The following is an 18,482-nucleotide window of genomic DNA, read 5'->3' as shown; positions in this document are numbered from 1 at the left end:
AAACCACACAAGCTTTCTTTTATTCATGTCATTCAGGCAGCCTCAGGATAATTCACATTTCCAGCTTTCATATTGTGTTGTTCAACCACTGTTTTTTCTCCCTGCCTATTGTACTCTCACAAATCGTACTCACTAATTTCTGAAAGCTTTTCATTTCTCTCTATAGGTTGTTGTTTCGTAACGTTTTATACAAGAAAAGCTGCTCTTGAGGCACAGAATGCACTGCACAATATTAAAACTTTACCTGGGGTGAGTACATTTACTTTTTGATCCTAATTATTTTATTGCCAGAAAAATAGCCCTTTTGCTCTTGATGTTGCTTGGTACCCTGAATGACCTTGATCTCTGCAAGGAAGGTGGCAAACCTGATGGTGTGTCCTGTACCGGTGCCAGTCCTGTAGCAATGGCATCATTTCCACAGGCAGCTGCTCTTCTGTAGAAAGTCCCTTGGCTGGAAATTGTGCTGATACCTGCTGACTCTAGGCAGTGACCAAAGTGCAATGTAGATTCATTTCTAATTTTTTTATTTTACTTAGAGGGGAGGGAGTGAGAGAGAGAGGGGGGGGTGGAAATATGGCAGAAAACAGTACACCAACAGGGCTTTAAATTTCAAAAGGGAGAGAAGAACAAAAGCCAAAAAAACCCAGCCAACTTTGTTAAACACAGCCTTTATCCACATGGTTTCTTACCAGCCTGGATGCATTGGTGTGGTGGCTGCCCATCTCAGGGTGCTGTAGAGCGTGGTACCACGTTGCTGCATGCACAGTGTCATCCTGTTCCCTGCCACCACCTCTTCTCACCACCTGCTCCCACTGGTAACTCACACCAGCACTCAAAACAGTTGTGGTTGTGTTGTACAAAGTGTTCCTTGCGTTACCCTGTGGTAGTTTATATTTAAATAACAGGGCTAGAGAGAAGTGTATCACTGGTAATTGCATGTCTTAACTCTGAAATCTTCTTGTTCCACTCTTCTCATTTTTCCTGTTGAACGTAGCCAAATATTTTGAGGATGGAAAAGAAAAAAATATAGAGAATGGAGGTTTATTCCCCCTTGATGTAGGAAAAATGTTGAAGTATATGTTTGAAGTGTCTGGTTACAGACATGAAAATAAATAAATACACTATATAAATGAAGGGAGCATTGACTGGACTGAACATTGTATGACCAATATCTCCTTTAGTTCTTATGTGCTATATATGAAATTGGACACTGTATATTTGAAAAATTCACATCTGGCCAGCTCATTTTATGCAACTCCTGTTAGGAAAGCCACCTCATCTGTCATGGAAATGACCAGTGTAGAGAAGTATGTGGGACAGTTACCTGTGAATCCTGCTAATTCACCAAGGCAAAATTGGACTCCTCTGTCTTTTGCAAGTGTAAATGCTAGAAGTGGTGGTAGGAAATCTGCAGAGGTAGGCCAGCCACAGGAAAACAGGAGAAAAATTGCGGCACTTGAGATTCAAATGATGTTTTCCAGCAACTGGCTCTCAAAAGGGGCAGTGTTGAGACCTTAAAAGCCTCCCAGTAGCAGGCTCGGCATTAAGGTTGTACAGGAGGGATCTGTCATCCTCAGAGAGAAATGAGGGCTCTGAGAGATGATTTTCTTATTGGTTCCCATCCCCACTGCCAGAAAAAAGCCGAGCCCTTGGATGAGTGCTCTAACCCAATTCAGCTAATGTTGCACTTAAACCAGCTCACTGAGCAATTGCTCTCCAACATGCTTAGAGTCAAAATGGCTGTGCAGGCTGGATGGACACTCTAGTGGAGGTGGTCCTGAGCTGCTGGAGCAGCACCCTGCCCAGACAGCATCCCTGAAGCTCTGCCACAAGATCTACACATCAGTCTTCTTAGAAATAGAGAGGGTCCTTTTAGAAACATAGAATCATTAGGGTTGGAAAAGACCTCCAAGATCACTGAGTCCTAACGTTTGGGCCAGCCACCACCATGTCAACTAGACCATGGCACTGAGAGCCACGTCCAGTTGTTTTTTGAACTCTTCCAGGGATGGTGACTCCACTACTTACCTGAGCAGCCTGTTCCAATGCTTGACCACCTTTTCAGTGAAGTTCTTCATAATGTCCAATTTGAGCCTTCCCTAGCGCAGCTCGAGGCCATTTCTTCTTGTGCTGTCACTGGTTGCCTGGGAGAAGAGCCTGACCCCTCCTGGCTACAACCTCCTTTCAGGTAGTTGTAGAGAGCATTAAAATCTCTCCTGAGCCTCTTTTCTCCAGGCTAAATAACCCCAGCTACCTCAGCCACTTTTGTTTGTTCCTCTGCTATTCCCTGAGCCCCTCAAGCCGGTTGCTGTGTTTTGAGAGATCTTGGTTATCCCAGTGGGTGTCTGGGAGAGGCAGACTCCTTCTCGGACTTCTACACATTCAGATGACAAAGCTGGCACAGCTCTGCGTTACTTGAGCAGGGCATCATTTTCTCCCCCAGTTTTGCACAGCTAATGAGCAGGCAGCAGTTAGGGACACTACTGTACCTTTTGATTTTTTTTTTTTTTTTTATTTATTTCAAAAATAATAATGTTCCTAAAGCTCTCTCTAGTTCTTTGTCTTTCCAAGCTGTGTTTTTATGTCCTGACTGTGAGGTTACAAACTTTTCTTTAAAGGAAATGTAGAAATTGCATCCCTGTGACTCTGGGGCCTGATACAGCCAGAGATGTTTAGATTTGGCTTTGAGATAAGTTGTTATGCCTACTTTTTAAGTGGACACCTCTAATAAGGAGAAGCAACTTGAATGCAGATCTACTACTTGTCTTTCAGGATGATTCAGCATATATTATATAATAGATTCTATATTTTGCACGTGCAGTATGCTGGCATTCAGCATATATGGAGATACTGTTATGCTGCATCTGTGTATGCCCAAAATAACTTCATTTAAGCATGCTTTAAAGTTGTGGCACACGTGCTGAAAACACTTCACGTTAGCAGGATTCTCCATATATGAATTTTAGCAATTTCTGTATTGTTGCTCTTGCCTGCTAAGCAGCTTTTACTGAAGAAGCAGGAATCGGTAGTGGATAGGTCCATGTGTGAAATAATCTCAGAGCAAATGGAAGCAATCTTCTGGCAGAGCTGCAACAAGGGATGAATTTGGATCAGGTTCATTTGGGCATCAAGTGTCAGCTTGCTTCCAGTAAACGAGGTATGGTCGGTAGGAGGTTCAGTAATAAGGCATCTCCTGGAAACAGAAGAATCTCTGCCTTTCACTTGTGCTGTAATACCACCATGCATCAGATAAGGCATCCTTAAATAGCCCAGGAAGAAAATCCGAGGCAAAGGCAGGTGATTTATTAGTGTAAGGTAAGGAAAGCTGGCAGAGGCAGGAGCAGGGGGCTGTAGGGATGCTGTGGTGCTTGGAACTCATGTTTGTTTTACCTGCGCTCGGGTGTAACCTGTGCTGCTGCAGAGGCGTGAAGCAGAATACCTCTGTCCTCATTAAATGAATGAGCCTAGATTATTTTTGAGGCTAGTCCCTTCATTTCTTAAATGCAGACCTGCTCCGTGTGTCTCAGTAAGGAGGTTTTGGATCAGCACCAGTGGAGCCAAAAAAGTGGGATTTTTAGTGTGAAATTCATTCCCCTTCCAAGACTGCATGTTCAGTTTAATTTAAGTAGGTATTTGAGCAAAGCCTGCGGTGCTCTGTCTCTATCTCTGCTTTTTGCCTGGACCTCATCCTTAACAGAGACATGAGCGCTTGATCTGCTCCTTTGAGCTGCATCCTTTTAGTGGACATGAAGAAAATAAGACCAGATATAAATGATTAATGCAGGATCTTGGAAGAAAATATTGCAGGGTGCCTTGCTGTTTGATTACAAGCCTTGGAATTAGTCAACATTTCCATAATTCTAAACCAATATACACCTGTTTTCCCACTGTGATGTGAAGGCACAACTTAATTTAACAGAAACCCTGCTGTGCTAAATCTCTCATTAAATACCAAGCTAGTTCTGTAATTTAAAGTTGCAGCACTACTATTTTAACTGAATTGCCTTTGTATTATAAAATTAATAAGAAGTTAATGATGCACTTTGCTGTATTCTCTCAGATATTTTTTTTTTCACAGCAACAACAACAAAAAAGAAAGATAAAGAGGAAAAACATGTCACCAGCTGACATCTCAAGGCTTTTCTGGTTTTAATCATTTTCCTGAGGATAGAAATTCATTTAAAAGATTTTTTTTTTTAAATTTTAAAAAACTTTCTGCACAAGTAGGATCAAACATCATCTTTCTTACTCATGATTAGTATAATCTCTCTGTTAGTCATAATATTCCTTGTCATATAATGGAGCTTTTATCTTCCCCGAAAAAATGCATTTAGATATCACTTGTTATGTAGGATTGCCACTAGGCAGAGAAGATATGCAGTGTTTGAGAAATACAGGCATATTGTTATATATGAATCAGATCAACGAAACAGGGACAGTTCTCTTCTGTTTACTTGGTGCTGGAATCATAAGTAGCTTTTATGTCTTGTAAATGAACAACATGACTTTTCAGATATGTCGTTTCAAATAAAACGTGGAAGCACAGAGCTGATACCCTCACAGCTCATATGGATGCAGTTTATATTATTCAACTTATAGTCGGGTTTTCTTGGAGCGTTCATTTGGATTTTGTTTTAAAAGGCAGAAGGGAGAAAAAGCAAAACCTCAATTTGAATGTGATAATGATCTTAGAAATGTGCTTCTTCGGGCTGAGATGTAGAACTGAGGCCTTAACTAGTCTCATCTTCATTAAGAATCTCATGGCTTCGTTAGAGGTGTTTAACTTCTATTCCCTAAACAGAGTAATCCAATAAATTCCACCCATCTGAATTTATTCTGTACCTTCCATTAGATGTAATAATCTCGGTTCCCACATGCTCTAATTTGCTACTTAGTGAAAATTGGCTTCTATATAGAGGGCAAACCTCAAAGAGCCTTATGTAGGGACTACTTTAACTGCCTTCATAGCGCTGACTTTTCTTCTTTGTTTTAGTTTTAGCACACTTTATTTTAAAAACAGAATGTGTTCTGGTTTGCTAAGTAGTGAATCTGATAGGATTTTCTGGCAAGAGTTAAGTGCAGATAGGTAACACGAGCAGTATATGTTGGTTGGATGTTTGGAGCCAAATAACCGAATAAATGCACCTTTAATCTCATGCAGAGGCTGTTTGAGGTCTGGAATCAATGGGCATCCATTTGTAAAATCTACATCTAAAACTCTTTGGAGTCTTTGCTCTGTAGTTGAAGTTAGATTGATTGGACATGACAACAATTGTTTGTTGCCCTTATGTACGTATTTTGATATATCCTCATACCTAAGATTATCTCAGAAATAATTAGCAGCCCACACTTATTTAGGCCTCTGCACTCCCATGCTTTGAACAGACTCATGGTTTGCGTGGTTCTTATTTCAAGTGGGATATACATACTCCAAGTAGCAGCAAACCATTTGTATTGAAGGTCTGGCATGAAATTAGGGCATTAGGTGTATGAATTGATTTAATTAAGAGTTTAACAATGGGGAAATACAGTTTTGAGAAAGCTCTTAATATTTTAACAGCAAGGTGGAGTTTGTGGGATCTGTTTTGTAAAATATTCATGGCTTACTTGTTTGCCAGATGCAGGCACTTATGACAACTTACTGTGAAACCTCATTCAGCTTCTGATAAAATACCATCTGTCCAACAAGAAGCAAAAAACCCACATATATTTCTGATTTTCACTTTACATCATGAGCTCCTTTCTAATAACTCTCCTGGCATACTCCAGTAGTGTTTTAATATCCAGCTCCTTTCTGTGCTTTAGGCCTTACGGTTTGTCAGTATTATAGGAACATTATGTAAAAATTACCTGTAATAAAAAGGTAATCATCCAATATAACTTGAATAATAGCCTGAATATGATATATCAGTGATTTTGAGAGATTTTGACAAACAGAAAGGGAATTCAAAGAGCAATTAAGTTAATTAAGGGATTGCGGTGATTGATTTATGATGACAAATTAAACTAATTCAGTACCCATATAGCATGGCCAAATGCTGCTTAATGAAGGATCCAAAAAGTCTAGAACTGTTTAAATTATAAAAATAACCAGATGGGAAAGCAGAGAATCCCCAGGGAGCATTTATTCCTAGAAACTGAGCTGTAAGACATTGAATGATGTTAAGAAAGTGAATCTGGCCGATTCCTTCCCTTAAAATACAATTCAAATGGACTCACTTAAAGATAGATTTTGCCCAGCTCAGAAGAAAAGTGGGTTTTTATTATGGAAACACACCACTTCCACCTCTGCCCCTCCAAAAAATGTTGCACTGACTTTGTCACTTCAATGAAAAAAATCAATGTTTGCACTAAATTCAGGTACCTTAGTAGAAGGGCTGGGTTTGCACCTACAGTTGCTGTGAAACACATAATGGATCACCAGCCTTGGATTCATAAAATGGAAAAAAGTGATTTAGGAGCCCACTGGAATCCCTGTAAGTAGCTGAACTTGCAGCTTAATGGCAGAATGATGGGTGATATGCAGGTGTAGGGAGAGGAGAATATTGACCAAGTGAAAATAACTTCTCTAAATTGAGCAAAACATTTAATTCATAGTTATATTGTCCCTTTTTCTCAGTGAAGGATGAGGGGTCAAATTCACCTTCCTGTACAGCCTGATCATTAGGATAACTTTCTGGCATGTCAGGAAAATGCAGCTCATATCCTCTCTGACTTGTTTGTTGAAAGGATTTAACTTGCATTGACCTAACAGAGCCTTCACCACTGGACTTAGCTGAGATTAGAGGTCACTGTTTCTCCTCTTGAAGCTGTTCCACTGTGTATGAAAATATTAAACTCTCATGGGGGTGAAAGAAAGCAAGTCACAGCGCTTGGTTGCCTAGTGCTGAGGGCACTGACTCAAGTAATGTGACATCTGGATATGAGCCTGTGCTCTAGAAAGTATTCTATTCTTTGGAAAAGCTTCAAACGTTTTGAAGACACTCTCCAAGATTAGGGAAGTGCAGGAAGATCCATTGACTTGAGGCATTGGGAGAAGGTGGCTGAACCTTGATCTGCATTACTTGGGGGTGTTGCCCCAGCCTAAAACCTGAGTGTATCAGGGAGGTGAAGAGCTGCACAGGGCATGAGCATCAATGAGCTGTTTTAGACCCCAGACATTCCTATCAGGCTGTTGCTTTTCCATGATGTAGCAGATCTGGTGGGAAGCAGGAGCACATTAGCCCAGCTGCAAATGCAGTTAGACTCATTTAGCTTCTTTAGAGCGTTCTTTTGGAGTAGTTCAGGAATTTTTTTGCACAGCTTTGCAGTATAATAACACTGGGATGGAAATTAAGTAATGCATAGTACTGGCTTGACCTCAGAAAAATTCACTGATGTGAAGCCCAGCCCCAAAAGGCCAAACCGTTCTGGCATGTGACACTGGGATTTACCTCTGATTTCCAGAACTCCGACCAGCTGAGGTCATCACTTTGCAAAATCCTGCCAGAGTCTTTTGTCCAACTTAGAACATCTTACTCAGCGAGGGTGGAGGATCAGTTCAGAGGATATCACTTTCAGGCCGGGTACCCAAAAATCACTGATTCAGAGAACCTTTTGCTGTGTACTTCAGAATGGAAAGCTCTGAAGAAAATCAAGAGGCCATCACTAGATACCCCAGGGTATTGCAAAGCTCACCAAGATTTAGATGGGATGCTTACCTAAGGATAATAGCCCAGGCACTCTCTTAAACAGCTATTTATCCTCCTGCTGGTGTTAGCTGTTTTCTGTTATCTGGAACAGAAAGTACAGGTGCTTCAGTCAGCCTCATTAGCACCACGACACGAGCTATTAAAATTGTCTTTGTAATGAAAAACTAGTTCAGGGAGCCTTCCTAGCTGTCTGACTACTCCTACAATCGTGAAATTAGAAAGGCAAATCGTAAACAATGTTGCAGGCATCAGGAAGCAACATCATTAGAGATGCCCTTGGATGCCATTTACCTGCCTCGACAGCAATGTTTGGCACCCATGGATCTGAGTTATGTTACAACTAAAGAGCCTGGGCCTCATGGCGTGTTTATAACAGAGAGACTGTTTGTTCAGCATCCTCCTGCTGTTGTGTCCAGCCCTGTGAGCTGTGCTGCCTCCTTCAAACACCTTGTGCTGTGTGGTCCATCGCTATTGAAGGGTTGCAGTGGTGTCTCGTTTAACAGTGAGGGAAGCTGAGGTTTCTCCCAGCCAGCTTTCTCCCATCTCAATCAGGTAATGAACCACACTATGCAGGTGCACCATGCTGTTCTATGTGCCAGCGTGCATGATGAGGGAGAAAAAACGTGAGTTCTGTCCTTTCTGTGGTCATTAGAAACCACATAATACTGGAAAACCAGGTGAAACTGGGTGGCTTGATTGAGCCTTCTGCTCTAATAACACACTTTGGACAATCATATTCTGGCTAATTAAAAACACTCTTTCCAGACCCAGAGAGATAATTGATTTTTTGCTCATTCTCTGTAAGAAATTATCGTCTTCATCGGCTTAGTTGGAAGAGCCACTTCTTTGTCTGCTCTTTCCCTCTGGTGTGCAGAGAAATCCTTCCTCCTCTTGCCAGCAGGGTCCCTGGGGCTGCTAGAAATACTCAGGGATTCATTTGGGTGCAAGCACCAATCTGGAGTATGGACATGTTCATCTGATTGTCATGGTAGACATCCAAAACCTTTAGAGACATTAGAAAGAGAATTCCCACGCTGAAAAGTTACGGAAGACACATAGTTGCAGAATTTATATTTCAAGCTGTCAGTGTGTGGATCAAGCAATCAGCACCCTCTAAAGCAGAGAGCAAATATCAGTATTGGTGGGACAAGGGGGAATGGCGTTAAATTGAAAGAGGGTGGGTTTAGATTAGATATTAGAAAGAAATTCCTCGCTATGAAGGTGGTGAGGCACTGGAACAGGTTGCCCAGGAAAGCTGTGAATGCCCCATCCCTGGAAGTGTTCAAGACCAGGAAGGATGATGCCTGAAGCAACCTGGTCTAGTGGAAGGTGTCCCTGCCCATGGCAAGGGGGTTGGAACTAGATGGTCTTTAAGGTCTCTTCAAACCAAAACCTTTCTATGATTCTGTGATTAGTGTTAAATACCTTTTAACAGGAAAAGCACTACCAGAGAGGACAAGGCTAATGTTTGCCTCACTTTTGGAATGGTCCATAATATTTGAAGGACAGGGAAAAAAAAGGATGGAATGTCCATCTTTTTGCTGAAACCAGTAATGGCTTTGCTCCCAGACTGTAGCCTGAGTATCTCCAGGAGCAGAGAGAAGCAGTCATTGAAAAAGATGCCACCATAACTCTATTTATTGGCAAAAGCTTATCTCTATTGCCTTGTGCCAGGGAAGTTAAAAAAGCAAAAACCGCAAAAGAAAAAAAAAATCCCACATTGAGCTAAACAGTCTTAAGCAGTGGTAAACAAAATGAAGCCTCCTTTGTGGTTGATTTTTATCCAGCTGCAGCCAAATATCAAAGCGATATCAAAGGAAAGCTACCCATTAATTAATTCAGGCTGACTTCACAAAGCGAGCTGGAGCTTTTGCTGATATCTGATTCTGACAACTTCCTAATCTTCACAAGTTGTCATTAAGAGTGGCATTAAAGCAGTCTGCAGTCAATCCCAGCTCTCACCCTATTGTAGCTCAGAGATGGGCTATCGGCCATCGTGGAAGGGGGGATACGCAAGCAGGGGTTAGAATAAGCAACTTTGCTTCTTTGCAAATGGAATTTGCAATGTATCAGGGAATCTCATTAATACACTGCCTCTGTCATTCATCCTAGGAATGCTCACCCATTCCCACTTGCAACCATTAGAAGTTGCAGCGAGTGGAAATTTTCTCCTCTGAGGGAGAATTACAGGGAAAAAAAAAAAAAAACAGAGAAAGAAACTGAAAACGAAGCTTGCGTCTGAAAGGAATAATTAGAAGTCTGTAACGATCTTTAAGAAAGCATGAATAGAGTCTTAGCACTGATTTCAAGATAGAGAACATCGGATTCTGTGTTGAAGAAAGTAAGATTGAGGAAAATAAGACACTAATCAGAGGGAAAGATTAGTTTTAAACTAAGAACTTGGAGCAACCTGGTCTAGCGGAAGGTGTCCCTGCCCATGGCAGGGGTTGGAATGAGATGAGCCTTAGGGTTCCTTCCAACCCAAACCATTCTGTGACTCTGTGAACTGACATTCAGATACCTCCATAACTGAAGCTTGCAATTCTACCATGAAAATAAACACAACACTCCAGCGTTCCTTACCACTGCCAGGATCTCAAAGGGATTAAAGCCTCATGCAGAGATGCGAGGGATGTGATACCTTTATATTTCCATTCAGCTGTGAATGGCTCAAATGATTGAAGGGAGTTTGTTTTCTAGACCATCACTTGAGCAAGTATCCACCAGACAGCAACTAATATTATTTTGTGGCAAATTCCTGACAATACCTTGGAGGAAAATGTGCTGTGTTATTATACAGTATGTTCATTTCAGATATTGCAAAGAATACAGAGAGGATAAGTACTGTTGTGGGAGTACCTCACCAAGCATCCACAGCAGCATCCATGTAGGTGGTGCATTTATTTCCTTCAGGGCCAAGTACTGCCCAAATGCCAGTGATAAATGGGAATTATTTTTGATTGTACAGAGAACTGAGGATTTACCATCATAAGAGGTGAAATAAAGCTTGGATCAAGTATTGGGAAAAATAAACAGTATCTGTTCAATTAGAATAATCTTCTAAAGGAAACAAAGTTAAATCCCAGTCCTTATGGGGGGTTGGGGTAGGAAAGTATTAGAAAATATGGCATAGGCAGTAATCCTGTATTGGCAGTAAGTCGTTCAAGATGAGCTACTGGATTATTTCATCTCTCATTTCTCCACTTGCTAAGAAGTGCAGGAAATTGCTGTGCTCGTGTGAATATAGAATCCTCCTATTTGTGCAAAAATATATGATTAGCCAAAAAGACAGATATTGCTAAGTTAGACCTTCAGCCAGTCTAAGTGCTGTGTTTATACACTTGTGTCTGGAGGGCTCTGAGGGTTGCTCAGAGAGGCATGTCCCTTGCTGCTTGTGACCCTATTCATTTTGCAAAGAATGACATGGATTTATCCCGGTTTAAAAGTGACCTGATAGCTGACAACCCTCGTGTCTGCTACTTGTCTTCCTCCCTGTTGACATGAGAGCCAAAAATAGAGGGTGTGGCATGGGGGAAATTTCTTTTCTGCACCCATTCCTCTTCCTCTGTGCTTTCCTTGCCCTCTGCTAGCTTTCACTGGCACTGCAACAGCCCTCAGGCTGCATTAGCCTCTCTCGGAAAAAATAGCATATGCCAAGAAGCCAGGAGTTCAAGACTTCCCAGTGCTACCTTTGGAGCAGGTAGGATGAATGGTGTGGGAGCTTTTAGCTCAGCTGGTTTTATCAGAGGACCTTCCTGCTAGCTCTCCGTGGCCTCCAGCTGTTCCACCCGAAGCCGTCTCTGCAAAGAGATTTCTTTGACCTTTAGGGAAGTCGCGCATAAAGATGTTACTCACGGGGCACAACTCAAACTTCTAATTGAGTAGAGTAGCAGTAAAGAATAAGTAAGGGAAGACAACTTTTCACATGCTGACATTTATAGTCACTAAATGAAGCATATTGTTGCTTTTTTCAGGAGAATCAAGGGGCCCTGTCTCCAGACACAGGCATTAAGGTTCATGTTTGGGGTCAGATGCTGGTTCAGATGGGTGGAGGCAGGTTGGTTTTTGACTTACTGTTCCTGATGCCATCCCTTTTACTAATCACATCTTGATCCAACCACCACAGCCAGCTGGAACTGACTCATTCTTCAAAAATGTGTATTTCAGCTAACGTCCATTTGCTTTTTGTTTGTTTAACTTCCCAAACACCTATTGACAGAAACATTCAAATACATTAGAATTCCTAAAGATTAGCACTATAAATATATACCATGTGTTTAGTTTGAGTGCAAACCACTTTCCTTATCCCAAAGAAAGCACTGGCAGAGTACATTAACTACAGAGATGCTAAAAAATTAAAGAGAATGAGTTCATACAAAGGGTGGTTAAAAATAACATGGTTGCTTGAAATGATTCTTACTGCTGTTTGTAATTGTGTGTGTACACAACTAGAAGTTCATATTTTGGTGTGGACAGTGTCTGTTTGTGTATCCTTGCAGCTGGAGACTGCAGTGTCATTCTGTTTTCATAGATGGATATGATCAAATATCAAGGTATCTTTTTCATTCTCTCTCCACAGCCAGATTATTTTGCCACTGCAGAGTATTGGCATAACACTGAGAGCTTTTATTTGGATGCTGATACTGGATAGTTGTGGAAAATTCCTGTAACTTCAGCTCACGGAGAGCTTAAATAGAATTTATGAGCCATATCCTCATTTGGCGTAAAATATTATGGCTCTGCTGGTTCAACAATAAAACTGTACTACTTATCCCAGCTGATCTCAGTCAGGAGAGTAGGATTTCTGACATCTTCATTCAAAACCTCTTTTCTACCTGAATACTTTGTCTATTCCCTGCAATATTTAGAGGCATGCGTGTTGACAAGTAGTTGGGAGCTCATATCTGCCCTTTGAAGAAATCTGGATTGGTCTGTTTTTTGGTAACAGGGAGGAATTTGACCGCTTTCTGCCTTCTGGAGAGGTGGGAATTGTGAATCAAGAGATGTATTCCGAACTCAGAACTTTTCTGCACCTTTGGTAAAAGTGAAAACAGCAGCAGCCCCATATCATCAATGCCTACTATTTCTATATGTTGTACCCTTTGCTCTAATTTAAAAGTTAGAATTTCAATAGAAGTTGTAATTTTGATGCTTTGGGGGCTTATTTTAGACTTACCTCAATCACACCTTTTAGCTATAAGATATTCTTGCTAGTACATTGTAATGCAAATAGGAGAACCTTTCAACAGAACTTTAAAAAAGCTTTACATAAAAAAAAAAAAATCCTATAGCTAGAATTTGAGTTTTGTACCAAATAATAGACTCCAGTTTCTGTCAGAAGAGGAGCCCAAGTGCGTTGTTGGATCAAGGTGACCTTCCATGCTGCAGAAAGAGTGAGGCAGAAGATCTGCTTAGTAAATGAACAGAAAAATCTGTGATGTGAAACCGGGGGAGTGGCTGAGGGTGATTTCTCTCTTATTATGTGAAAGCAAAAAATTGAGAAGATGAGTGTAGATGAGATAAAGCTGTGAAAGAAATAGAGAAGGCCCTGTCTGTACTTTCTTGCCTTTCTGAAACGTTGCTGTTCCTAGTCATTTCTTTTAAAGGATTATTTCCTGAATTTTAGCTTGGCAAAGGTAGAGGATACTGATGAGCATAATCACACGGTGTTTTCCCAGAGCATAGTTCACAGAGCAGACAGTACATGCAAGCACAGAACAGCATAAATCTTTAAATAAAACTTGTGCAAAACAAGCATTTAATATCCTGCTAGCCTTGGCCTCACTGAGAACCGAGTTTGTGCTTTGCATTACAAAAGCTATTGCATGTTTTTAAAAACCTTCCATTTAAACTAAATTTCTTCATGGCCATTGGTGGCCTGAAAGAGAATTTATATTTTGTTGAGATTGTGGTTTTGGGGGATGAGAAGGATAGAGGATTGCTTTGTTTTCCTCACAGGTTTCTAAAAATCATCCTAGATGTTGATGTGAAATCAGAGGGATTTATGTAGAAAGGGAGGGGTTTCCTGTGGACCAGGCTGGAAGCTTAGCACCCTAAAATGGTGACCACAGACTGAGCTACTTGAGTATTTCCATTTGGCAGTAGAGAGGTGTTTTTCTTAAAGTGGAAACACTGTTTTGAGCCTTCATAGATTGTGAGAAGGGTGAAAGTCACTGAATATGCCCTCAGGAGTCGGTGGTTCCTGAGCAGGGAATCTGACTTTTTCTGGGAGAAGAAATGTGAAATCTGCCTCTGCAGACCATCCAAGTAAGCACAAACTCTTGGTTTGCCGCCTCCTCCTTTTGGGATGGTTGAGGGACCTTTGTTTAATTCCCATGGGAGGTGGGAGGACTTCTCATAAAAGGTGAGTTAATAGGTAGTCCATTTTGGCTTTGCTCTGGCTCTGTTTTCCAAATACTGATATGGGGCAAGGGAGCATTCTTAGTTTTGAAGGAAAAGTACTCCTTTTTGAGTCTTAACCTCCTGTTGACTTCAGGAAGCAAACGCCCAACTAGGGAGATGGAAGAAAGTACAGCTTCAGAACACTTGAGTCATGTCCGGTGGGATATTGACTGGAAGACTTGTGTCATGCTGGGAATTGAGTCGTGGCATCTTAGGTCATGCTGGGCAAATCCACCCAATGCGGCACAGGGCTGCATTAGTTATTAGCTGAGGTTTCAAACCCACAACAGTTTGGCTGGCGTTTGGTTGCTCCAGCAGCCCTAGATCACCGCTTCAGGTTCTTATGTTACCTCTTGAGTAGGGTATCCAGGGAGTAATACTGTAAAAAAAAATATGGTTGTGTGGAGTGCGCACGCTAATTAATGTCTTACCTGTATCTGATGATAAAATGACAAGATTTTTGGATTGAGAGGCTTTGCTTCAGTTGTGGAATATCTCCAGATGAATCACGTGTAGCTTCTATGCCTTAGTCCCCCGTCACCTTCCTTTCTGCTGCAAAGAGATAGCGGCGGTGAGTACCTTGCAGTGGTGTTAGGAGAGGAATCAATTAGAGCGTGAGGAGCTCAGGCTCTGATGTGGTGTGGACAGCTTGGCTCCCTCCCTTCGGATCGTCATTCCGGCCCATGCCGTGCTTCCCTGCATGGCGCCGGGCAAAGCGCCGCCTCGCCGCGCTTCGTTTTCTGCTCGGAAACCTGGGCAGGAATTTTTTGCTCCTCGCAGTTACCTTGAATGGGTGTTGAAACCCAGGCAATTAATGTCACGGAGAGACTTTTGTTGTCTTCCCGCCTCACCCCGTTGGCATGCAAACTTCAATTGGCAAAATGTCAACAGAAGTTATTGCCGCTGCAGATGAGATGGATAACTCTTGCTGTTAAAATAATATCTCATGTTTTGCTCAGATGTCTAATGGGTTTGCTTTTTAAGCATGGATGATGTGAAATATCCCCAAGGCATTATTCCCAACAAGGTATAGAATCCCACTTAATGTCTGTTTCTAGGATTGAATAGGTTCTGTAAAGCCTCATTTGTTTGAAGAGAAGATAGTTAATCACTTTGCTTTCCAAGTGATTTTGAAGAGACAATTTTTGGCCATACCTCCTGTTCTTTATCTCCACTCTGTTGGGCTCGCTTTTGTCTTGGAGTTGTTGCCATAAGTGTGGGAGGTAAGAAATGAAGGGATTAAATAAATGGAGGAGAACTGCTAACAGAGCAATGCTAGTTATTTGTACATTAGGAAGGGAATTTCTTTTAAGACATCCAACTTTTTAATTTCTATATGGGGATACAACTTTTAAAGGAGATTGAGTGCCACAGCCTAATTAGTAAATGTACAGGAGGAACAGCAGGATGTGGGGGTGACTGTGGAAGGGATCACTAGATGAATTATTAGTATTATTACTTCCATTATTATTGTATTATTTTATTATTTTTAAAATTTTTAATATTATTTTAAAGCACAGCTTAGTTTTTAGTCTCTCTATCTGATGTTTAATTTAACTTGAATTTGAACCAGAGAGTGTAGTGGATTGCAAATGACTGAGTTGGAAAGCTTCCAAAAGCCATTGAATTTCAGCGGTTTTAGTGTTCTCCGGTAAAAGGAACGACTTGTTTTAAGCAAGCTATAGGCTTGTTTCTGTGCTCTAAATAGAAAATAATGATGTTATGCATTACTGCATGAACTATATTTGGCACACACCAGCAATATTCATTTTCTCTTGCTTCTCTCTCTTCCTCCTTCCCTCCCTGCCTCTCTCTCTCTAAAATATGCATATATATTTGTCTGACAGTAATCTGGGTGGCCAAGTAACTGACCGCATTTTTCTACCGCTAAAATTGTATGAATACCTAGCACAGCTTAAATGCCTTAAATTGGGATTTATGAAAGGATGACAGCAAACAATCTTCTAGCTATGCCATCAGTCAGGCAGTTACAGCAACTGCTTTACATTTCATTTGTGAGAGTCTGTGTGATGAATGCACATTTGTCCTCCTTTTACCCATGAATAAACTAAGGTAAATTACTCCAACCAGTACTGGGAATCCAAAGCTCTGCCTGTGCTGATGAAGCAAGCAGGAGCGTGGTGCTGGTTAGCACTTTCCTGCCTAGTGTGTGGGCATATTTGGGGGAATAACATGGGCTAGACACTGTTCCCACTAGACACTGTGGACAAGGACATCCTGTTTCGAGAGGAAGGAGAAGTGTGACTGTGTAAATGCAAGCTGTGCCATGCCACTTCTTTTAAGAGCCAGAGAGCAGTCCCTTACCTCTTTTATTCACTAGTATTTATTTGGCCTTAGAGACTGTCCCTGGTTTCCAGAGAAGTTCCCTGAAGCTGTAGCCAGATATTGACTGCGTAATTCAAGTTAGTTTGACCCTAGAGAAGTCATTCTAAACAGTTCTTTTCGATAGGAAAATACACCTCTTTCAGTTCTGGGAAACTAGTATTACTTGTGAGTCACAAGGGTTTAAAAAAGCAAAACCAGTTGGCAATGAAGTGATGTGAGAAATGTGTTTAAGAGCTTCTCTGAAAGGATTCTACTGAAAAACTGGGGAGCTGGAAGCTGAAATGAGGGGTTGGGGTGTGTGTGTAGAGGTATCTGCACATAATAATCCATGAAAACAACCGCTTCTGAAGACAGTGAAAATCATTTAATTCTCTGGTGCTTATGGACCATTTCCTCTTCTTCCCCCTGTCCTTTGGTAGGTCAATACATGCCTTCCTGACTTCCAAACTCAGTGAATGTGCTCAGAAGCCTGGCAAGTAGAGATGCAGTTTTTCCTTGGACTACTGGTCTAATTAAGCTGCACTCACTAATTGGATCAGGAACTTGGAGAAAGCTTTGAATTAATTTCCAGACTGGAGTTAGACAAAGAACATAATTTTTTCCAGCTGGTTTTTGTGCTGCTACCTCTTTAGGTGCTTTTCTTCTCCTGTGCCCTCAGCCTCTCCCTGCTGCTCTCTGATATTTTCTTCCTCTTTGGTTTTTCTATTGATTCCAGAAAGTCTCTGGACTTATAATCCTTCCCCCAAGAAGAATATTAGGGTTTAATTAAGGTGTGACATCTCTTCCTCTCTCTCCCACATTTTCTCCTGACATTTTACAATTCTGAGAGGTAGAAAATATGAAAGAAGTCCCCTTTGGCTTCAACAGTGATTAATGCCAGCAAGGAGAAGTCCCAAAGTGCTGGAAATGACAAGATGCATACAAGCTGTCATCATTTAATACGATTGCTTTCTGTTTGGTTTGGATATTACCCAAGTAACCCCAGTTCTTCAAATTTACCCTTTGCCTGGGGGAAGGTTTAACTCCATTCTGTGTTGTGTTTCTCTGCAGTGTGGTTTGTGAGGGTGACAGGTAAGGCACAAACTGAGCTGGGTCATGGCTAGAAACTTACAGCCAGGGCAGATGACAGGGAAGAGAGGAGGGGGATAGATCTGAAAAGGGCTAAGAGCTCTAGAAATCTGCTAGTGGCTTTAAAAGGTTATAGAAAGATGATGAGAGGAATGATAAGGAATGAGGGGTCATATACAACATTGTCCACAAACATCCCCTCAACTCTGGTGGTGTAAAGTCACTCTGTGCTTAATTTCAGAGGACTTTGAGGTGGTCTTTTAGTGCCATACTGAGGTGGGTCAAGGTGTGGACAGGCTTATGCGCATTTTAAGTCCTTTCTTGCTGAGTGGTTTTCTTTCCTTAAGGCATGAGGAATCACAGGAGTGAGGCATGTGCATCTGTGGTGGCAGGAGTGGAGAATAAAAGCTGCTAATGGATTTAATAATCACATATGAAGGTGTTTTTGCAATGGACCATAAAGTAATGATTTTTCATAGTCTAATTATGTGACCAGAGTTTCAGAGGTGCTGAGGGTACCCGAATTTCACAGACTCAACACAGCTGCAGCAAATTGAGCCCATCAGCTCCTTCATCTTCACTGAAAGGCAGCTCCTGCTTTTAATCACTAAAGTCCTCTGTAAGACTAACATACTCACATGTTTAACAAAATACCTCTTATGAAACCAGCCAATACAGACCATTTAGAGTGCCAACTGCCTCCTCCTACAAACCTTGCTTCACTCACAGAAATTACTGCTCTCAGGAAGTCTTTAGCCTACCCAGAACATCTGAATGCCAATTTCTCTTCAGAAAATGGATGGAAAGCAGGTGCCCCAAAGGCCTTTCCACCAGACGTACTGACGACTCTGAAAGGAGATTTAAGCAGTTGCAGGTGTCTCAGTGGCAACTTGGACCATGCCAATCCCATCCTCATCCATGCCTGGAGACAGTTCTTCCCCACTCACCCTTATCACTTCAGGGGTAAAGATTACA

At 41.5% G+C, this 18,482-nt stretch overlaps 1 protein-coding gene across 4 annotated transcripts in view; it reads left to right on the top strand.

The window, feature by feature from the left end:
• Positions 1-18,482, top strand: part of CELF2 (CUGBP Elav-like family member 2) — a 127,746-nt gene that overhangs the window by 32,157 nt on the left and 77,107 nt on the right. For all 4 annotated transcript variants that reach the window (XM_027897565.1, XM_027897566.1, XM_027897564.1 and 1 more), the window contains exon 3: positions 167-249. In XM_027897565.1, the coding sequence (XP_027753366.1) occupies positions 167-249 (83 nt within the window). The remainder of the gene's footprint in view (positions 1-166; positions 250-18,482) is intronic.

The sequence above is a fragment of the Empidonax traillii genome, unplaced genomic scaffold (genome assembly GCF_003031625.1).
Source record: "Empidonax traillii isolate 1590-97213 ecotype Southwest subspecies unplaced genomic scaffold, ASM303162v1 scaffold549:size456157, whole genome shotgun sequence".
In the NCBI taxonomy this organism is placed as follows: Eukaryota; Metazoa; Chordata; class Aves; order Passeriformes; family Tyrannidae; genus Empidonax; species Empidonax traillii.
This window is presented reverse-complemented; position numbering and strand designations above follow the sequence as displayed.